Genomic DNA, 20,836 nt, shown 5'->3' with positions numbered 1-20,836 from the left:
TTTTTTTTTTCTTTTTTTAAATAAATTTTATTTTGTATACTTCCAGAATATAACTGATGGGATGGATAGATCTAGGTGGTGAAGCAAAAGCGCAGGACCATCCTCACGCAGCTACCCATTTCTATCCATTTGTGGTAAGAACAGCTCCAGTCTCTTCATGGCCCGAGTCCCGCCGAGCACAACTCACTGCGGTGACCATTGCCCTTGGGCTGTATGCTAGACACCCAGACTTCTGTACACCACAAATGTACTGCTTCCCCTTCATCTTCAGCTCCTCATCAGAGTTTTTCTGTAACTTTTTTTTTTTTTCTTGTGGTACTGGGGATTAAACCCAGGGACATCCTACTTCCAAGCCACATTCCCAGCCTTATTTTATTTTATTTTGAAACGGTGTCTCATTAAGTTGCAGAAGGCCTCACTAAGTAGCTGAGGCTGGTCTCAAACCTCTGAGCCTCCTGTCTCAGCCTCCCAAGTACTAGGATTACAAGTGTGTGCCACCACGCCCAGCTGTAACTGGTTTTTACTAGTATCCAGGTCCAGCCTGTAAGATAACTCGGCTGCTTTCTGCCTGGGGACACTGAAGCTCAGTGAGATTGAGTCCCTGGGCCAGCACCGCCTGTCTAGTGAATGGCAGGGCAGGGTAGTGTAGTGGGGCAGAAGGACTAAGTTCAGAGAGGAGGGGAAAGGGTGCGGAGCAAGGCTGGCTCTTTAATGCTTCCTCGCCCCAGGTCTCTGGGCCTTGTTTGCACTCCGCTTTGGATGTAGGAAATAGAAGTCAAGGACCGGTGTGGGGATGGGCGGCTGCAGGTGTGTAGGGGCTGCACGCGTGGTGCGGGATCATCTCTGGGTGTTAGGGTTGCCAGGTGTCAAGCACGGTGTCAGGGGCTTTTCAGTCCTACCCTTCAGGGTGAGAATCATCAACCATTTTTCTTGTACTAGAGACTGAACCCAAAGGGATTATACCAAGAAGTTATACCCCTAGCCCTTTTTCTTTTTCTTTTCTCTCCTCTCATTTTTTTCCTCTTCTCTTCTTTTGTGTTGTAGGGATTGAACCCAGAAACATTCTACCTCTGAGCTCCACCACCCTACTTTATTATTTATTTGGAAACAGGGTCTTATTCGTTTGCTGAGGCTGGTCTTGAACCTGTCATCCTCCTGTCTCTGCCTCCTAAGTACTGGGATTACAGATGTGTGCCACCGAGCCCAGATCACCCTTTTTATTTTCAGACAAGGTCTTGCTAAGTTGCTGAGGGTATCCCTAAATTACTGGGGCTAGTCTTGAACCTGTGAGCCTCCTGTCTCAGTCTTTCAAGTGCTGGGATTACAGCTGTGCACCCCCACACCTGGCTACCATCACCCCATTTTTTTTTCATGCCAAACTTACTTTATTATAAAAAGAAAACAGTGGATTGATCTGTTCCAGTTTTCCTTGTTATAAAGTTGAATTAGTCCTGCTGACTAGCTGATTCATGGATCCTTTTTTTTTTTTTTTTTTTTTTTGCAGGTCTGGGGATGGAACCCAGGGGCATTTGGCCACCAAGTTACATCCCCTGCCCTATTTTTTTATTCTTTATTTTGAAACAGGGTCTCACTAAGTTGCAGAGAGCCTCACTAAGTAGCTGAGGCTGTCTGTGAACCGTGATCCTCCGTCTCAGCCTCCCAAATGCTGGGATTACAAGCGTGCGCCACTACGCCCAGTTTATGTTCTTTTTTTTATGAATGTATCTTTTATTTTTTGTGTGTGGATCATATTGAAAATGGCATACATTCAGACTGTGCTTGGTGCCCTCGCCCCTCCCCCTACTTTCCCTTCCCCCCCTACAACAATGAGTGTACAGGTTGACCGTGCTGCATTCATACTTTTACACATATTCAGATGTAGCTCCTCCATTAATTGACTTCAGCCTTCTTCCTCTCCTACCCTTCCCTTTTAGCTTTGCTGAGGTTTCCCCTGCATTATCTGGAGTCCCTCTGGTATTCCTAATAGTCCTTAGTTTGGGCGTATTAGAGACAACATATGCCCCTTCTCCTGTGCTCGGCTGATCTCACTTAACATAATGTTCTCCAGGTCTTTCCTTCTTCTTGTGAATGACATGATTTTATTCTTCTTTATAGCTGAATAGAATTCCATTGGGTGTATTTCCCATAATTTTGCAATCCATTCATGCCATGTTCATAGCATCACAATTCATAATAACCAAAATATGAAACTAACCTAGGTCTCTACGATCACCCCATTTTATAGAGAAGGAAATTAAAAGGTTGCAGAAGGAGCCACTTGCCCTGGTCCCCTGGCGGTAGGAATCTGTGCTCTTTTCAGATTCATCCCTGGGCGTGGCCTGGTATTTCCTTGGTCAAAAGGTCATTCCGCCTTCACACACACACACACACACACACACACACACACACACACACACACCCCACCCCCACCCCCGTTGTTCGATTTGGGCACTGTGTGCTCACAGAGACTTGGTGAGGGCTCCTGGGCTCTGTTGTCTCTCGCCTGTTTGACACCTGCCCCCTTTTGTAGCATGCCAACGGGCATCCTGACTACGGCTCCAGCTTCCTGCCAGCGCCCAGCATGAAGGAATCAGGGCTTCAAGAGGCTTGAGGCTAGCAGGGCTTCATCTGGAGCCTGCAGTGGAAGGACATGGCCTGTGCCATTGCTCCCAGGATGATGCTTGGCCTGGGGAGCTCCCTCCATCCCTGTGTCTTTTGGTGAAGGAAGAACTCGATCCCCAGACAGGCAGGAGGGGACCGTAGTCATGCATGGTGTTTGCCGCTTGCTGTTTTGCTTGGCATCCTTGTATCCCAGGGCCCGAAGGGTTCTTAGAGAGGGGCTGGTTTGCTTGTCACCTGGTTCCCCTTGGCCAGGTCACCCCTGGGGAGCTCACGATCTCTCAGGAGAGGCAAGGGAAGTAGCATTTGCTCTGACTTTTTTTTTTTAATCATGATGAAACACACTCTGTATCAGACTATCTTAACTATTTAAGTGCACAGTCCTGTGCTCCTAAGTACCCTGATATATTGTACAACCATCACCACCATTCACCTCTGGAACCAAAAAAAAGAAAATCAAAAAAAGCTGTGCCTTTTAACAAAAAAATCCCCACATTGCCCGCCCCCCCGCAGCCAGCATCTCCTGACCCTGTGATGTGGACCACTACAAGTGGAATCCAAGCGTGTTTGTTTTCACGTGACTGGCTCATTTACCTGGCCTGATGTCCTTTGGCCTGGCAGACTTATCTTCCATTTTAAGGCTGAGCGACCTCCTATTGTGCATGTGCGGGTTGGCTTACCAATTCATTCATCGAAGGAGGCTTGGGTTGCGGCCACATCTTGGCCATGGTGAATGGCGCCGCTATGCACGGGGATGTACAGCCGTCTCTTGGGGACTTTGCTTTTGGAAACCAGCAGTCTTGAACATCTGTCTTATGAAAGACAGCGTGGTCCGAGGATCTCATTTCTTTCCCTCACTTAGCATTCCAGAAAAGTCTTATTAAAGCACCTTTACCTGCATTTTGGTGGTGGGGAGGGATGTTACTGGGGCTTGAACCCAGGGGTGCCTTATCACTGAGCTATACATCTTTTGACTTTTTTGACTCATTTTATTTATTTATTTATTTATTTATTTATTTATTTATTTATTTATTTTTGGTACTCAGTATTGAACCCTGAGGCAGAGGCATTCTATATCCAAGCTATATCCCCAGCTCTCTTTGTATACTTTATTTTGAAATAGGGTCTCTTTAAATTGCTGAGGCTGGCCTCGAACTGGCAATCTTCTTGTCTCCCAAGAACTAGAATCACAAGAGTAGACCCCCACATCTCGCCTTGGCCTTTTTTTTTATTTTATTTTTTATCTTAAGACAGAGTCTCATTAAGTTGACCAGGCTGACCTCAAACTTGCAGTCCTCTGCCTCAGTTTCCCGAGTCACCAGTTTACAGGAGTGCGCCAGCACGCCTGGCTTTTACCTGTATGTTGCAGCTAATGAACTTGAATCTCAAAGATATAGAACCTCGCCCGCATGCACTGCGTAACAGCCACAGCAGCCTTCTTTACATATGACTAATCTGCAACCAAGCCCTGTGCTAAAGCCCAAACATATTTTCCCTTATTAAGTTCTCACAACAACCCTAAGATGAAGTTATTTACAGGTGAGGAAACTGAGACTCTGAGTGCCAAAGTGAGTTGCTCAAAGCCACCCAGCCAGTGAGTGGTAGGTGGAAGGGAGACTTAAGTCCAGGCTTCCTGGTGAGTCCTCTTTCTAAGATCGCAGGTGCAGGGCTATTTCCTTTGGTTTTCTCCTGTTTACAAAGTTTTCCCCCTCCAATGTACTGTCTCTTGTGGCTTCTCCGGATCATTATGGCTCCGGCTGTGACATCTTGGACCCTGCCTTCTCCAGCAGATTTGCAGACAGTTTCTGTCCCCCACTCCGCATCTTTGGCCGCTGGACCTCTGTCCTGCTGCTGGTGGGTGTCTGTGTGCTGGTTCCCCCAGAGTCTGGGGCTAGAACATGGTTGTTTGCAATCATTTGTACTTCCAACTGCTGGCCTAACATGCTTCTTAGGACCAGCTGCTCCCCCAGGGAAGGGGAGAGGGACTGATGGATTGGGCCCTGGCTAAAAAGACTCACATCCATGGCCAGCTCTTGCTGCTTCCAGGGCACAGGGTCAGGAAGTGGGGCCGGCCAGGCCACCTCCAAATGTCCTGTCCTGGCTCTCAGAACTAGGTGGGGCTGGCTCTGGAAGCTGGGAAAGAGCCATGGCTTCAGTCCCTAGGATAGTTGGCCCCTTGGAGGTGGCTTCAGCCAAGCCCACTGGCCATCTTCCCAGAACGGACTTGGCTGGGGCCGAGGCCCAGCTGGCCATGGCAGGGAGCCCCGTTGCCCGGAGACCCAGGGCTTGGCTCTGGCCTGGTTGTCAAGAGACCTGAGTTCCAGATCTCATCTGCCAGGCTCTTGCACTGTGGCTCTGAGACATCACCCTCCTGGCCTACCAAGAAAGGCAGGACTGATGACCCTCATTGCCAAGAAGTCCTGCTCTGTGCCACACACTCTGAGGCTTGCGCCCGCTCCCCAAACAGCACTACAGCTGGGCTCAATGTTCTTGTTTACAGAAGAGTGACCGGAGGCTCAGAGACGGGAAGAACGTGCTCTAGGTCACACAGCCCAGATCCTGGACTCCCACCCCACAGTGGAAACCGTACCCTCTCTCCTGCACCAGCACGCTGCTCTCGCTGGGCGTGCACGTGCTGAGTGCAGGCCGTCGGGGACTCAGGTGCTAACTTCCTAGGCGTCCTATTGAAACGGGGGTTTCTTCTGAGCCCCCCAAGATGAAAAGGGGGGTTTCCTGAGAAGAAACCTGGAGTTTCATCATAGATGCAACGGAGTTTCTTGAGAAGAAACTCAGCATTTCCTTACAGGGTTCTTGTCTACAGTGAGTGAAGAATGACACCCGCAGACCTCAGGAAGGGGAGTAAAAGGTTTATTGGAAGCAGCAGGGAATGAGGAAAGATGGCTGAACACCCCAAAGGGGCTGTCGGGTCTCTGATGTCCAGCCGCTGCCTTCAGGACATTACTTGGGAGTAGCCCAAGCCTAATGCCTTCGATTACAGGTGTCTTTCTTCCAGAGTCCACACGATCTGCCAGAAGGGAATAGGAAGAGAGGCAGAACACCACTCGGGCTGTCGGGTCTCTGCCTTTAGGTCACTACCTGAGTGTCGCCCAAGCCAAGTGCCGTCAGTTGCAAACTACTTTCTCTCAGAGTCCATGCAATCTGCCAGAAAAGAAGAGCAGGTCACCCCTAGGGACACTGGTCAGCCTTGATGTCCAGCAGAGGCCCTCAGGTCACTACTCAAGAGTAGCCTGAGCAACGTGCCCTCAGTTGCACTCTGCCTTCTCTCAGGGCTAACACAACCTGTGAGAGAGAGAACAGCTCCCCAAAAGAGGAGGGGGTCCCGAGAGGGAAAAACCCAATTTGCTGGCTGACTAGGGGCCTTTGCCTGACGTTTGTGAGTCCTCTTTTTGGTTAGGGTGACTTTGGGATTCCAGGAATTCTGGGAAGCAGCTCTCAGGATTTGCATAGGGTATTTGCAAGTCATTTGAAGAGCCTCCTGTCAGACTTGTTCCTGACTTTGTTGATTAGTAAACCGATGGCTTTGTGAAGCTCTGGTCCTTCTTATCTCTGAGCCTTTAGAATTTCAGATATTCATCGCCTCTTGGGAAACTCAGGAAATTAACCTTTTCTACCTAGGCCTTTTCCCTATCTGCCTATTTCCTTTCTATCTCCCCACTCTGACACATCAGGCCTTGGGCTCCCTGCCGCTCCGTGAGCTCACTGCCATTCTCCAACTCATTTTATTTTATTTTATTGCATTACTGGAGATGGAACCCAGGGGACTTCTACCTCCAAGCTATACCTCAGCCCTATTTTTTATTCTTTATTTTGAAACAGGGTTTCAGTGAGTTGCAAAGGGCCTCACCAAGTAGCTGAGGCTGTCCTTGAACAGCGATCCTCCTGTCTCAGCCTCCCACATGCAGGGATAATAAGCGTGCAGCACCACGCCTGGCCACTCTCCCATTTTATAGTAGAGGAAACCGAGACCTCCTCTCAGGAGTGGAGTTTGCCAGATTGTAAAGCCTGTGCTTTTGCAAGTCCACGGGGCTTGCCAGAGCTTGTCTGGGCCCTGTGCAGTTTCATAACTGACTTCTTTGTTTACTGACCATTGTCCCTGTTAGCAAAATCCGGGGCCAGAGGGGCGGTTGCTCCCAGGAGGTCCAGAGAGCAGCATGAGCTGAAGGCAAACAAGCCGGAGATACTGAGAGGGCTTCCCAGGCATGGCCGGCTGCCTGGGAAATCAAGAACAACAGTGTTTGGGGCAAAGGGAAGAAAACAGAGGGGTGTCCTCAGGCCCAGCCAAGGCCTTTGTGCACTTTGGCCAGGGGCAGAGGCTGAGGGCAGCCTCCTTGGGGAGGCCCACAGAGATACAGAGACCAGCCTGAAATTGCAGAGGGGAAAGGGCCTGGAGTGGCTGTGGGGGTCATTGGTCCAACTACAGGAGAGGGAGGGACCCAAGGAACATGGCCCTACCACTTCCTCCTGTGGCAAACACCCAAAAGCCACCTGTTATGTGCGTGACCCTGGGGAGGACCCAGGAACTGCCAAGATCAAAGGTCAGGGGATATCCTGGGGCAGCAAAGAGCAGGGACCAAGATGTGCCTCTGGGCAAGTTGGTGCTGAGCCGGGCCACCTCCAAGTCATAGAGCCGCGCAGGGCCCGAGTGCCATGTGGTTCAGAGTGTGGGCACCACTGCCCGTCTCCTCCCCGTGGCCATGGCCTGGGATCTTATAGAACATGTCTTTGTCCTGACCACCCATATAGGGTGACTAGAGGCTTGGGAGGCTTTCCTGGTGCCTCTTCTTGCTCTGACCTGGGAAGTGTGGTGGAGACAGCTGCCCCAAAGGCTCGGGCTTGGTTGGTTTAGCAGGGGGACTGTTCATCTGCCTGGGCCCTGCCCAGCCAGCAGCACCAGGGGCTCATGCTCCATCTCCCCCAACAGGGCTGGAGCTCTGGAGCCAGCCAGTGTGTGTTCAAATATCAGCATAATCTCCTTCCAGCCCAGTGACTGAGCAGGGCACCATCTCTCCCCGAGTCTTGGTTGCCCCAGCTGGGCCCATGGTGAGGTGGCTACTGACTGCGGTGACTCCTCCCTCAAGTCAGGAGCCCTGGACTAGTTGACTCAGAAGGACGTGTGGAGGTGACCCAGTCTAGTGCCCCCATTTTACTGAAGGGAACCCTGAGGCTCAGAGACACGCAGGTTGGGGATTCGATGGCACAAGCTGGTACCTGGGAGCCCTGGAGCTAGAAACAAGGCTTGGAGTCAGAGCACTTGGCCCTGCCTGAATTTTGTGTATGGAGGCGCTGAGGCCCAGAGACTTGTCCAAAGTCACCGGGAGTCATGGCAGAGCCAGCCCCAGCTCTGGGTCTCTTCCTTTCCACTCTCTGATCTTTTTCCTGCACCTCAACTCCCGTGCTCCCCTGAACTCAGACATCTTCTTCCAGGGAGGAAGCTGAATGTCGATGTCCCCTGTAGCTGGCACTCATCTGTGCCCCCCAGTGAGGGCTTCCAGGCTCTGGGGCCCAGAGGGCAGGGGTAGGGCTTGGTGTCCAAGGCTCAGTACTCAGGCCCCAGGCTCCACAGCCCCAGGCAGGCAAAGCTGCAGGGCCTTTGCGATCATTAACCTGGGGCTAGTGACCCTGGGCTGGTGGTCTGTGACCCCTGGGGTCTAGGCCAAGCCACAGTGACCCTCTGTTAATCACCAACCCGGCAGGTCAGGCTATGCTGCTCCCGGAGGGGCTACTCAGCTTGGCCCGCTGCTGGCTCAGGTTCACGCTGGGGGGCTAGGAAGACAGGAAATATTCTTCTTCCTTCTCATCTCGATTTTCCAAATTGTCTAATAAACAAGAATCAACTTTAAATCTATTTTAAAGGTACTGTTTATAGCATAGTGTTCTAATTTTATTTTATTTTAAAAAAATTTTTTGTGTGGGCCGGGCGTGGTGGTGCACGCTTGTAATCCCCGCACTTGGGAGGCCGAGACAGGGGGATCTCGTAGGTTTGAAGCCAGCCTTGCTGGCTTAAGAGACCCTGTTTCCAAATAAAAATGTAAAAATAGGTCTGGGAGTGTAGCCTGGAAGTAGAAGGGCTTCCAGGAACCCAGTACCACCAAAAAAAAAAAAAAAAAAAAAAAATTCTTCCAGCAAGTATCTTGAGGTTTTATCTACATATCATGGCCACTCACTTGCCGTGAGTGCACACACAGTTCTGTGTTTTTTTCTTAAGTAGATTTTGTCAGTTGTATAATCACCACTATAATCCAGCGTTAGAACATTCTGATCATCCTAAAAAGTTCCCTTCACCAATTGTAGTGATCTGGGAATTTCTTCCAGCCCGAGGCAGCCTCAGCAGTGTCCGAGAGTGAAATCTCCCCCTTTGTGCTTTACAAGCAAACCAGAGGCCCTAACAGCATGGTGTTTTCTGATTTCTTAAAGCTGTGTGAACGAGCCGGACGTGGTGGCGCGCGTTTGTAATCCCAGCATTTGGGAGGCTGAGACAGGAGGATCATAGTTCGTGGCCAGCCTCAGCTACTTAGTGAGGCCCTTTTTAACTCAGTGAGACCCTGTTTCAAAATGGAGAATAAAAAATAGGGCTGGGGGTGTGGCTCCGAGGTAGAATGCCCCCCGGGTTCCATCCCCAGTACCGCAAAAATAAAATAAAACAATAAAAAGCTGTGTGCAAACCAACCAACCAAAACAAACAAACAAACCCCGACCCTTCTAGAAGGAGGAGAGGAGCCTCTCTGTCACCTTTGCACCTGGAGATGTCTCGGTGCTCACCAATCGGTGCTCATGAATGCCTACTACGCCCCAGGCACAATCGGGTTTGGCTTCTTCTTTTTCTCACAGCTGCATAGAGGTCCATTGAATAGCTGCCCCATCATTTGTTTGACCAGGCCATTTGGGTCCTTTCCAGTTTTCTTCCCCAGTGCTTCAGTGAACAGCCTTGCTCGGCTAGACCCGTGTTCATCTGTCTTTCTGTAGGAAACATTGCATTTTTGTGTTTTGAACTCATAAAGTCAAATCGCTATCCGGAGAGGTGAGACTGGTTTGTGTATCCATCAAGAACATAGGAGCAGTGAGATTTTTTTTTAAAAAAATTCTCTTCTAGACAGCTGGGAAGAGGGAAGAGCTTTTAATTTTAGGCTCAGGCTCCCTGGGCTCCTCAGGCCCAAGGGTGGACAGCCCTGTGAACTCGGGCACCCCTCTGGGGCTCCCCCAGACACCAGATATGATCTAGACACTTCAGTGTGGCTCCTGTCGCCCTCTCCAACCTTATCTCTTGCACCCTGTGTTTCAGACTGGACCACCGCCATTCACTAGACACAGCCTGTGTTTGCCTGCCCTTTGCTCCTGTCCTTTCCTCCCACGGGATCCCTTTTTTCTTGGTACTAGGGATTGAACCTAGGGACATTCTACCTCCAAGCTACACCCTAGCCCTTTTTTAAATATTGAATCAGGGTCTCACTAACTTGCTGAGGGTTCATTAAGTTGCTGAGGCTAGCCTTGAACCTATTATCCTCCTGTTTCAGCCTCAGTCTCCCAAATACTGGGATAACGGGCACATGCCACCATTTCCTGTTTCCTGGGATACCGCCCCCCCAACTCCATCTTCTCTGACCCTCAAGGCCCAGGTCACAAGTCTTACCCTCCATGAAGTCTCCTTATAGCCTCTCCAGCCTCAGTTGACTTCTTTCTTTGTGCCCCCTTAGCTTTTGAACTGCCCCTCACCCCCTTAAAAGAAGGAAGTGGAGAGGGTAGGAGCCTGATTAGATAGAAGCCCTGGAATTGGGCTCCAGGAGGGGCCAAGATGGGCTCCAGGAGGGGCCGAGATGGGCTCCAGGAGGGGCCGAGATGTGGAGAAGGGATGGGGCCAGCCAGGCTACCCGTTTGTGGTCCAGGCTGCTTTCACCAGTACTTGGTCCTCAGCAACCACACCACCCGTGGAATAGTAAGACTGAGGTATCAACACAAGATAGTCACCTTGAGGAATCCAACCCCGGTCTCCAGCTTCCCCGTCACCTGCCTGGGAGCCAGAGAGGACTCCCGTCCTGTCTTCCCCAGAGGGAGTGGGAAGTACGTACCATTTAGACTTTAATCAAAACAAGATTTTTTAAAAGAAAAGGCAGACAGGCCATTGTGAGTCAAGTAGAACCAGCAAGCCCAGGGGTCGGACTTCTGCCTGCTTCCCTGCACCGTTGCTGGAGGGTGGGGTCTGCCCACACCGAGCGCTCCCTGAGTTTGAGCTCTGACATTAGCACCTTGCGCTCGGTTTCTCGCTCTGAAAAGGCTGTTCAGCTGTGTCGACAGAAAGCAGCACAGAATCAAAGTTCGTGTCTTTTTTTTGTTGTTCCTTTGTTTGCGTGGTGGGTTATTTTTTGCAGATGTTAGTTGCAGGGGTGGGGTCTTGCGGGGGTCCCCCAGCTGGGCTCGAGGCGGTTCTCGGTGCGCCCATTTAGCTCGCATGGAGTTAGCACCGGGCGCCTGCACGGCAGGCCCTGCCCTGCGCTGCGCTGGGTCCCGGCCCGGGAGCTGGGGTGCAGCGGCGGCCGCGCCCAGTGGAGTCGTGGGAACCCAGGAGTCGCCCAGCTCGGAGGCAGATCCCCGCCTCTGCGCCCTCCCTGCGGGGCGGTCCTAGGCGCCCAAGGCGGCTATTTAAGGTGGGCGTCGGGGGCGAGGCTGCCTGGACGTCCTCCGCGCGCTGCCATGGCTCGGCCCCTCTCTGCGCCCTGGCTCTGCGCCCTCGCCCTGGCGCTGTGCGCGCTGTCGCCGCCCGGCTGGGCGGCCGTGGAGAGGCCGGGGGCGCGCGCGGCGGCGGGGGGTCGCCCGGCGCTGACCCAGACGCAGGTGCCCCAGGCCGAACAAGCCCGGGTGAGTGCCGGGAGCCCCAGGAGTAACTCTGTGTTGTAAGTTCTTGCAGACACAGCGCTAGGAAAAGGGGCGTAATTCAGGTCTAGAATGGAAAAACTGTTTTGTTGCTTTGTAAGTATCTCTGCTGCCTCCTGGCTTGGGAGGGTGGGAGCCGGGGGCTGGTTTCCCTCCCTACAGGCTAACCTCGCCCAGGCGGGTCTCCACCTTCCCACCCCCTTCTAACTTCTTACTCGTCTCCACCGACACCAGATTTCTCTTTTTTCTTGTCTAATTTCTCCTCTCCTCTACCTGACTTTTCTCCTGGCCTCCGCAGGTTTCTTTGTGCATTTTGATTCCTCCCCATTAGACATCTCAGTTTTTCTTGTGTGATGTCCCTTCTGTTTATCGTTGTTGTTATTATTATTATTATTATTATTATTATTATTATTCCTCCCCATTAGACATCTCAGTTTTTCTTGTGTGATGTCCCTTCTGTTTATCGTTATTATTATTATTATTATTATTATTATTATTAATCCCCCTTCTCAGTCTCTCCTATGCCCTACCTGATTTCACCTCCTCTCCCCGTTTCTCCTTCATGTTTTTCTACACTTTACCCTTCCGCTGAGCTCTTCCCCATCTGGCCTCTCTGGGGTCCCCCATCTGATTTGTAATCCTGCCGATCTCCCCTCCGGCCCCAGGTGGCCGGCACCTGCGGGTTTCTGACTCCAGCCTGGCCCTCAGGTGCCCTGTCTCCGCCCCCCCCCCCCCCCCCCGCATGTCTGTCTGCATTTCCATATGTCTGTCTGTCTGCATTTCCATCACCCTTACCCACCTCCCCAGCAGGCTCCTGCAGACCCTGGCTGTGTCCTCTCCGCCTTTTCCAAGAAATGAAATCTGGGGGTTGGTGGGGTGTTGGGGGCAGGAGGGAGGAGGCAGACAGCTCAGGAGACCACTTGCGCTCACCATCCAGTCCCTTTTGGGGGGGCGTGCTGAGGGATGGGCCAGGCACAGGCAGCTTCCTAATTCCAAAGAGCAAAAGCAAACTGGCCTTGTGACCTTGGGCCAGCGCCCCCCCCCCCTTGTTGGGCCTGTTTCCCTACCAGTGAGGACACTTTGGTTCTAAGAGCCACGAGGGTACTGAGTCCCTGAGGACCCCTGTATTGTTTTCCATCTAAGGGGGTCTTCCCAAAGATTCAGAGCTGGCGCTTGGAGCCTGGGGCAATCCCGCTCCACCATTTTCTAGCTGGGGGGAGAGGGTCCCTGGCAGAGTCCGTTCACCTCTCCGAGACTCAGCTGTCACAGCCAATTGGCGATAATAAGAGGAGAGAGAAGGGAGGTAGAGTCCTCTGTCTCCACCATGACCAGCAAAGGTCATGGTGGATACTCATCAAGGCACAGGATGCAGAACCCAGATTCCCAACTTGTAGAGAGGGCTTGACTGGCCTTGGCCAGGGGCCGGCAGGAGGCCCAAGTGAGCCCTCTTGGTGCTGGATTCCACCCTCCCTCATGCCCGGGGTCCTTCCCTGCCCGGGCTCTGCTCAGCCTGCCCTGCCTCCCCACAGCACAGCGGTCACATGGCGATCCAGCACCCCGAGTTCCTCAAGGCCGGGAAGACGCCCGGCCTGCAGATCTGGCGCGTGGAGAACTCCGACCTGGTGCCCGTGCCCACCAACACCTACGGGGACTTCTTCACGGGCGATGCCTACCTCATCCTGAAGACGGTGCAGCAGAGGAATGGGAACCTGCAGTATGACCTGCATTACTGGATAGGTGAGGCCTCCACCGGGCCCTCCTGCGCTGCGAGAGGTTCACCCAGTGCTAGGTGTGTGCGGATGCCTGGCTGGCGGTCACCGGCAACCATGCCTGCTCTGTGGTCTGCCCTTCGCCAGTGTCTCTGTTGAATGGACCTCCGGGGGGTGCCTTGGGGACCGTGGCTTCCCTGGGCCAGCTTCTCCAGCGTCTCTAGCATAGCTCTGCTCGCAACTGTGTAAATTTCAGCCACCCATTATACAGATGGGCCTGCTGAGGCTCCTGGAAGCCCGGAGCTGGCCCCGCTTCTGTGACTAGGCCAGGGCAGTGCTGGAGTCTCTAGACCCGGGCCGACGGCGCTAGAACCTCCGTCTGGAGGAAGTCAGGCTCATGCTGTTCCTATGCCCACCAGGCCAAGAAGCGAGCCAGGACGAGAGCGGGGCGGCCGCCATCTTTACGGTGCAGCTGGACGACTACCTGCAAGGCCGGTGTGTGCAGCACCGCGAGGTCCAGGGCTTCGAGTCCTCCCCCTTCCTCGGCTACTTCAAGACCGGCCTGAAGTACAAGGTGCGTCGGGCTCCACCCTGCTGGTGGCTGGGTTCACTCTCGTACCCTGGGTTTCAGCCTTTTAGAGTGGTGGGCTGGTACAGTGGTTGCACTTTGGAGTCAGACAGCTCAGGGCTTGAACCCTGGGCGCTTCCTAGCAGTGTGACCTGGGACCAGTCACTTTCTCTCTCTAGGCCTCTGGTTCCTCATCTTAAAATAGGGAGAAGAAAATTCTGCATAACTTCTTAGGGTGGTCTTCTTCCCCAGTGGTGAGGAGTGGGCCACAGATGGACAGACAGCCTTTCTTGCAGGCTTGGGGGTTTGGGCCCCATCTTCTTCCTGTACCCCCCATAATTCTTAGGGCCTTGCCAACAAAGGGCCCGTGTTAGGTATATAATAAGACACTCTCAGTCATATCCCTTTTTCTGGTCACCAGAAACCCCCTTGAACTTGAACTTGAGCTCTTACCAGTCTCAGCTAAGACAGAGCTCTGTCCCTAAGTTCCCAGCCAGGTGGGCTGAGCAGAGCCAAGCTGGGAGCCCCAGGAGGCTGCACCCTAATACTTGGTATGACCTCTGTCAAAACATTTGACCTCCAGAGCCCATCTTTCCTCTGTGGTTACGGGAAAGCCAGTTATACCGTGCAGGGCTGGAAGAGGATTTGGCGTTAGACTAGCTGGAAATTGCTTTTCTCTGTGGAAGGGCGTGGAGAAGGCTGCAGAAGGATTTGCAAAGCTTCTCTTTGGTCAGGATAGGAAGGACTCACAAGCTTTCTTAGCTAAATGAACCTTAGTGCCAGAGCTCAAGCCCTTCATTTTTTATGGGGGCTACGGAGGGACTGAGGTGCAGAGTGGTTACAAACTGGCCCGGGTGAGTTAGTGCGGGAGTCAGGACCAGAATCCAGGCCTTCTGACTCCTGAATTCTCTCCACTGAACCAACACGTCTCTCCTGTCTGGGGCTCGGGAGTAGGGTTCAAGCCCTGTCTGTGCCACTGTGCTGTGCGCTCTTAGAGAAGTTGCTGTACCTTCCTGGGCCTCAGGAAACTCTGTGTCGATGGGATTGTGTGAGGCACAAGGGACTGAACGATAAGACAGCATCCCGGAGACTCAGCAAAGGGCAGTGTGTGTCCTGGGAAGGGCCGCCTGGGTCCAGGTGGGGCTGGGCTGGACTCCCCGGCTTCCCCCCCAGCCCATGCCGTGTCCCCGCCCTGAGCTCCTCCTGCTGCTTTGGGGCCCCGATGCCCTAAAGAAGCAGAGGTGAGAAGGGACCTCATTTAGCTCACATAGGGACTAGGCCCCTGAGCTGGAGAAGGACCAGGTCTTTGTCTAACTCCTGAGACAGGAAGTGGGAAGAGTCCTTGGCTAGGAATCAGTGGGCCGGGGAGTCAGGTCCCAAGGCCATCCCTGCTATAACTCCCGTGAAACTCTGGGCCAGGTGTGTTCCCCTGTGCTCTCCCGGCCCCCATCCGTCATTCATTCAACAAACAGTTTTGAAGCCCCTAGGATTGTAGCCCCCACTTATTGTTGCCTAGCACGCAGGCACTGTCCTGGGATGCGCTTTGGCTTGTGTAGACCTCACGGCTGTCCTACGAGGCAGGCCCTAAGGCTCAGGAAGGTCACGTGACCAGGGAATGGTGGAAGCTGGATTCAAACCCAGGCCCACGGTCCCCTAACTCTGTCCAGTTTGAGTTCTGGGGTACACTGCTGAAGAAGGAGGGCCCCACCTGAGGAGGCGGGACCAGCCAGTCCACTGTGTCCTGGTGGGTGACTGGTGGACCCCGAGGAGTGGTCAGCACTTCCAGGGGCTCAGGGGCCAGCAGGAGCCTGCTCATCTGTCTCACCTAGTTATGTTTCATTGCCCCCCTCGCTCCCTCCCTACCTCCCTTCTTGGTACTTGGAATTGAACCCAGGGGTGTTCTACTTTTGAACTACACCCCCAGCCCTTTTTACTTTTTATTACGAAACAGGGTCTCACTAAGTTAGCACATTTGGCCTCAAACTTAAGATCCTCCTGTTTCAGCCTCCCAAGTACTGGGATTACGGCATGTGCCACCACGCCCTGCCATGTCACCTGTGTCTTAAGGGTTAGCACCGTGGTCTACTAGTCCTCAAGTGCTTAAGTCCTCGTGGAATCATGAAGGCCAGAGGATGTCACAGACAGGTCACGGGCTCCCCAGATTTTTAGGAATTATTTGAATGATCGGCACCATGACCATATAATGAGCCTTTGCTACTGAATCTCATTTAATTCTCACTGAAACTTCAGGCCTTCGCATATCAAAAAGGAGGAAGCAGAGGCTCACGGGAGTCAACTAATTCACCCAAGTCTGCCAGCTACCAGAAGGCTCTCATCCGTGAACACGCTGCTTCCTTTGTGATAGAAACATTTTGGAGTATTTTACCCATTTCTTACTTAACTGATACTAGTGTTGGCACCATTCTGTAAGTGAGGAAAGCAGGGCACAGAGACGCTAAGCCACATTCCCCAGACCACAGAGCTAGCGAGGGACAGCCAGGGATTGAAGCCCAGGTGAGAAGGGCCTGGCTCAGGCCGGGATCGGAGTGGACAGCCCCAGATTTCCTAGCTCGGATGGGGCCTGGCACCTGCATATTTCACAAGCCTCCCTGTCCCCAGGTGGTCTTCTGGGATGTTCTTGACCATGCTCTGAGGAATACTCCAGAAGCCAGGGTTCCCAGCCAGGGCCCGGATTTGGGGCTTCAGTGCTGAGAGGTCCCCGCTCCTGGAGGCTCTCCTTGCCAGGTTTGAGGCTGGAGCTGTTTACCACGGCTGCAAGTCCTCAGGCTGCCCCCGCACTTGGCAGGCCAGTCCAAGGTCCTGGCCGGGAGCCTCATCAATTATGGATCCCCAAGGAGCCGGGCTTGTTATGCAAGACTTGTTCCTCTGAAAGCAGCTTCTAGAGAGCCCTTCTGTCCTGGAGTGAGAAAGGCCAGGCTGGGGATGGCTTTGCTAGGAAGAGCTGGCTTGGGGCCTGGGCCCTCCTGTACTGTGACCTCTACCCCCCAAAATCTTAAAGCCACCGCACTGTAAGATGTTGGGCATCCCTTGGTCCCCCCTTCTTCCTCCCCTCTGTGTCCCCTTCTGTTTCCACCCACAACCACGGAGACCCCCCTGGGCCTGGGTTATTTGAAACCCTTTGTTCAAACCCAGCCTGGGCCTGGCAGAGTCCTAGAGCCCCCAGCCAGAGGAGCAGCAATTGGAAATCTTGAGAATCACTACTCTCTCATTTCTTAGAAAAGCAACTGAGGAAAACACAGCCATAAGGGAAAACACAAATACGTCATTTACAGGGAAATGGATGGAACTGGAGGGCATTATGCTAAGTGGGATAGTCAGTCACAAAAAAGAAGAAATCCGATGCTCTCCCTAATATGCGAAAGCTAGGGAGAAATGGGTCACAGGAGGAAGTCTAGATGAAGAAGGAGATCCTATAGATGAGCAAATAAGGCGACCTAACTGAGGGGATGGGAGGGGGAAGAGGGAAACTCTCTAAAGCACATGATGTACTTAAACATATCAAAGTCAATCACTAAGCCAAGCACGGGTAGGAAGGATGGAGAGGGATGGGGTGGGGATCGGGTAAGGGCTAATTGGTGATGTGTGCAATGTATGTCTCCACAAGTCTTTTATCCCATTAAGATGTATGACTACAGTGCACCAATAAAAATAAATAAATAATTCAATAATTCAATAAAAAATTAAATTTTTTCTTCTCCCCCCCAAAAGAAAAGCAACTCTGAGTTTATTTATTTATTTATTTATTTATTTATTTATTTCCTTCTGCAGTACTGGGGATAGAACCCAGGGGCTTTCTACCTCTGAGCTATACCCCTAGCCCATTTTTTTATTCTTCATTTTGAAACAGGGTCTCACTGAGTTGCAAAGGGCCTCACCAAGTACCTGAGGCTGTCCGCAAACTGCGATCCTCTTGTCTCAGCCTCCCAAATGCTGAGATTACAAGCGTAGGCCTCCACACCCGGCTCCAACTCTGAATTTGAGAGAGGTGGGGATCAGCCCTGACCAATCCCGACTCGTGTAAGTTTTTGGTTGTTTTATAAAAAGCGTAATAGTTCCTCATGTAAATTTTCCCTTCTTTTTCCTTTTTCTTTCTTACTCCCAAAGTAATGTCGCTCGACGTAAAGTGTCAAACATTGGAGAAATACATGTTATAGAAAGGAAAACCCCAAGATTCTTGCCCTTGTAGACACATCCCAAGTGGGGCTTTATTTTTCCTTCCTCCATAAACTTATCTATCCTTCTGTCTTACTGGGAAAGTAGCTCTTTAAACCACTTATCCTGTCGAATTTAGTTTAAATAATTTGCTACCTGTTTCTTCTCACCTAGTGCCTAGGTTGTAGAAAGTAACAATAAATCCTAAAGATTATACTAAAAACTAGAAAAAATTAAGTTAAAAAAATTTAAATATCCTGTCCTTTCCTTTGCAGATCCACAAGTATTTCCTTCCTTCCTTCCTTCCTTCCTTCCTTCCTTCCTTCCCTCCTTCCCTCCTTTCTTCTAATTTTCTCAAGTCTAATTTCCTAGCTGGGTAAGATTAAAGGAGGTAACTTATCAGCATACTCATGGTCATCATCATGAGAAATCAAATTTAGCTTTATTCTACATTTTTTTTTGTAGTACTGGAGATTGAACCCAGGGGCAATCAACCTCTGAGCTACACTCCAGCCCTATAGTATTTTGCAACAAGGGCTCAATAAGTTAGCTAAGGGTTTTGCTAAGTTGCTGAGGCTGCTTTTGAACCTGCAATCCTCCTGTCTCAAGCTCCCAAGTACCTGGCTTATAGGCATGCGCCACCATGTCCAGCTTACAATTATTATACAGAGAATTCCTTAGAACTGAGCTTTAGAACATAAAACAACCCTTTAAAAATTGTTTTCCATTTTTATTAACAACAATAAAAGGCATGTTTAGAATAGGAAGTATTTTAGAAGTGTATTTAAAAAAAAAAACAACACAGGTTCAAGGCCAGCCTCAGCAACTTGGAGAGACCCTGTTTTAAAGTAAAATAAAATAAGCCGGGCGTGGTGTCGCATGCTTGTAATCCCCGCGCTTGGGAGGCAGAGACAGGAGGATCGCGCTGGTTCAAAGCCAGCCGCGCTGGCTTAAGAGACCCTGTTTCCAAATAAAATATAAAATAGGTCTTAGAGTGTGGCCTGGAGGTAGAAAGGTTCCATCCCCAGTATCACCAAAGAATAAAAATAAATAAAAAATAAATAAATAAAATTTTTAAAAGGGCTAGAGATGTAGTTCAGTGATAAAATGTCCCCGGATTTGATCCCCAGGACCCTTGCCCCTTTCCCCCCCAAAAAGCAAATGGTCTTTCTTTTCTCCTCCCTCATTTTCTTGTCTCTGCGGAATGAGTAGAAAAGGCTAGCGGGTCCTTTTCACACCTTTTGGAAAAGCTTTTCAGATCTGCTCTCCCTTGCAGTGTAGCGGAGTGCTGTCCAGGTCCGGATGCACGTAGACTCTGGGGAGCTCCAGGCCGGCCCCGATGTGGTGGTCCCTGGAAGGGATAACATGGCGTGGGTGGTGAAACCCGGCACTGTTGCCAACTAGCAGGGCCCCTGCATGGCGCTGCACCTCTGTTTCCTAGCCCGTGCAGTGGGGTGGTATGAGTCCCTACCTTCTGGGCTTGCGCAGACCGCATCTCAGCATGTACAGAAGCTGATACTTGTCTGGGGTGGGGGTGGGGGGTCTGAGGCAAATTGTGTTCCTTTTATGAGCCTCAGTTTCCCTTCCTGCAATGGGCCTAAGACTGTCCCAGGCTCCCGTGGGACAGTCTTATGGGTGTGGAAGTCCTGTGCCGACTGAGCAGCACCCTGGAAGGCCACTGGTCCACAGGCCAGAATTCCTTCTCCCTTGTCCTGTGTCCTCTTCCATCGGCTTCCCAGGGTCCCCTCCCTGGACTAACGCTGGCTCCTTGACCCCGCAGAAAGGAGGCGTGGCGTCTGGGTTCAGGCACGTGGTGACCAACGAGGTCACGGTGCAGAGACTCTTCCAGGTCAAAGGGCGCCGTGTGGTCCGCGCCACCGAGGTGCCTCTGTCCTGGAGCAGCTTCAACACTGGCGACTGCTTCATCTTGGACCTGGGCAAGGTGAGTCCGGGGCCACTGAGGTGCTACTGACCTGGCCAGGAATGACTCTGACAGGTGGGGACACTCAGGAACAGGTACATAGACACAGGCGGGGCAAACCAGAGGGACCAGCTGGACCTGTGCACTGTGGGCGAGTCACAGAGACCCATAAACATGTGTCAGCACACATACACTCCCATGTATATGGACTTGAGGCCATCACACACGCATACACATCATTGCAATTACATACTGGAACTTTGATTGTCACGTCAACTCCCTGACACCTTTTGTCACCTACATATCTGTGTACCTGCTTACATATAGGCACATGCTTATAAGTGTGTCGCAGGCATGGACAAAAACTATAGGCTCTTGCATGCCAGGCACGAACATGTGCACCATGAGTGCCCACACATGTACATTCAGACCTGCATATGTATGTCACACATGTAGTTGCATATGCATATTTTTGTGCGTATGCGTGTGTGTTGCTGGGGATTGAACCCAGGGGCATTTTACCTGTGAGCGATAGCTCTGGCCCTATTCTACTTTTTATTTGGAAACGGGGTCTTGCTAAGTTGCTGAGAGCCTTGCTTAGGTTCTGAGGTTGACCTTAAACCTGTGATTCTCCTGTCTCAGCCTTCCAAGTACTGGGCTTACAGGTGTGTACCACAGTACATCATGTATGACAATGGGACCCAGGCTACCTTAGAGATGGAGAGGTTTTATACACACTCGCTGCAGGAATCCATGTGAGCGCAGACCTACAAGTGGACACGGCAGGACACTCCACCCCAAACTCAGGTGCGCACGTGCCCAGGGTACAGTGCCCCACGCTGGTCTAGCGTGAGCTTAATTGATATATGGTAGACGAGAGAAAAGTGCATGATACTGCACACCCAGCTCTATGGGTTTCATACAGTGAATACACTCCTGTATCATCAGATCAAGAAACAG

The 20,836-nt window shown here is 51.7% G+C and overlaps 1 protein-coding gene across 1 annotated transcript in view; it reads left to right on the top strand.

Annotated features, from left to right (window-relative positions):
* Positions 1-11,577: 11,577 nt before the first annotated feature.
* Positions 11,578-20,836, top strand: part of GSN (gelsolin) — a gene marked incomplete at its 5' end in the record, with an annotated part of 28,588 nt that continues 19,329 nt past the window's right edge. The window contains 4 exons of the mRNA XM_080709066.1: positions 11,578-11,601; positions 13,035-13,242; positions 13,634-13,788; positions 19,736-19,897. Of these exons, the coding sequence (XP_080565192.1) occupies positions 11,578-11,601; positions 13,035-13,242; positions 13,634-13,788; positions 19,736-19,897 (549 nt within the window). The remainder of the gene's footprint in view (positions 11,602-13,034; positions 13,243-13,633; positions 13,789-19,735; positions 19,898-20,836) is intronic.

This window comes from Muscardinus avellanarius (genome assembly GCF_963383645.1).
Source record: "Muscardinus avellanarius genome assembly, chromosome: 13".
NCBI lineage: Eukaryota > Metazoa > Chordata > Mammalia > Rodentia > Gliridae > Muscardinus > Muscardinus avellanarius.
The sequence above is the reverse complement of the archived record's forward strand: the minus strand, read 5'-3'. Positions and strand labels throughout refer to the sequence as shown.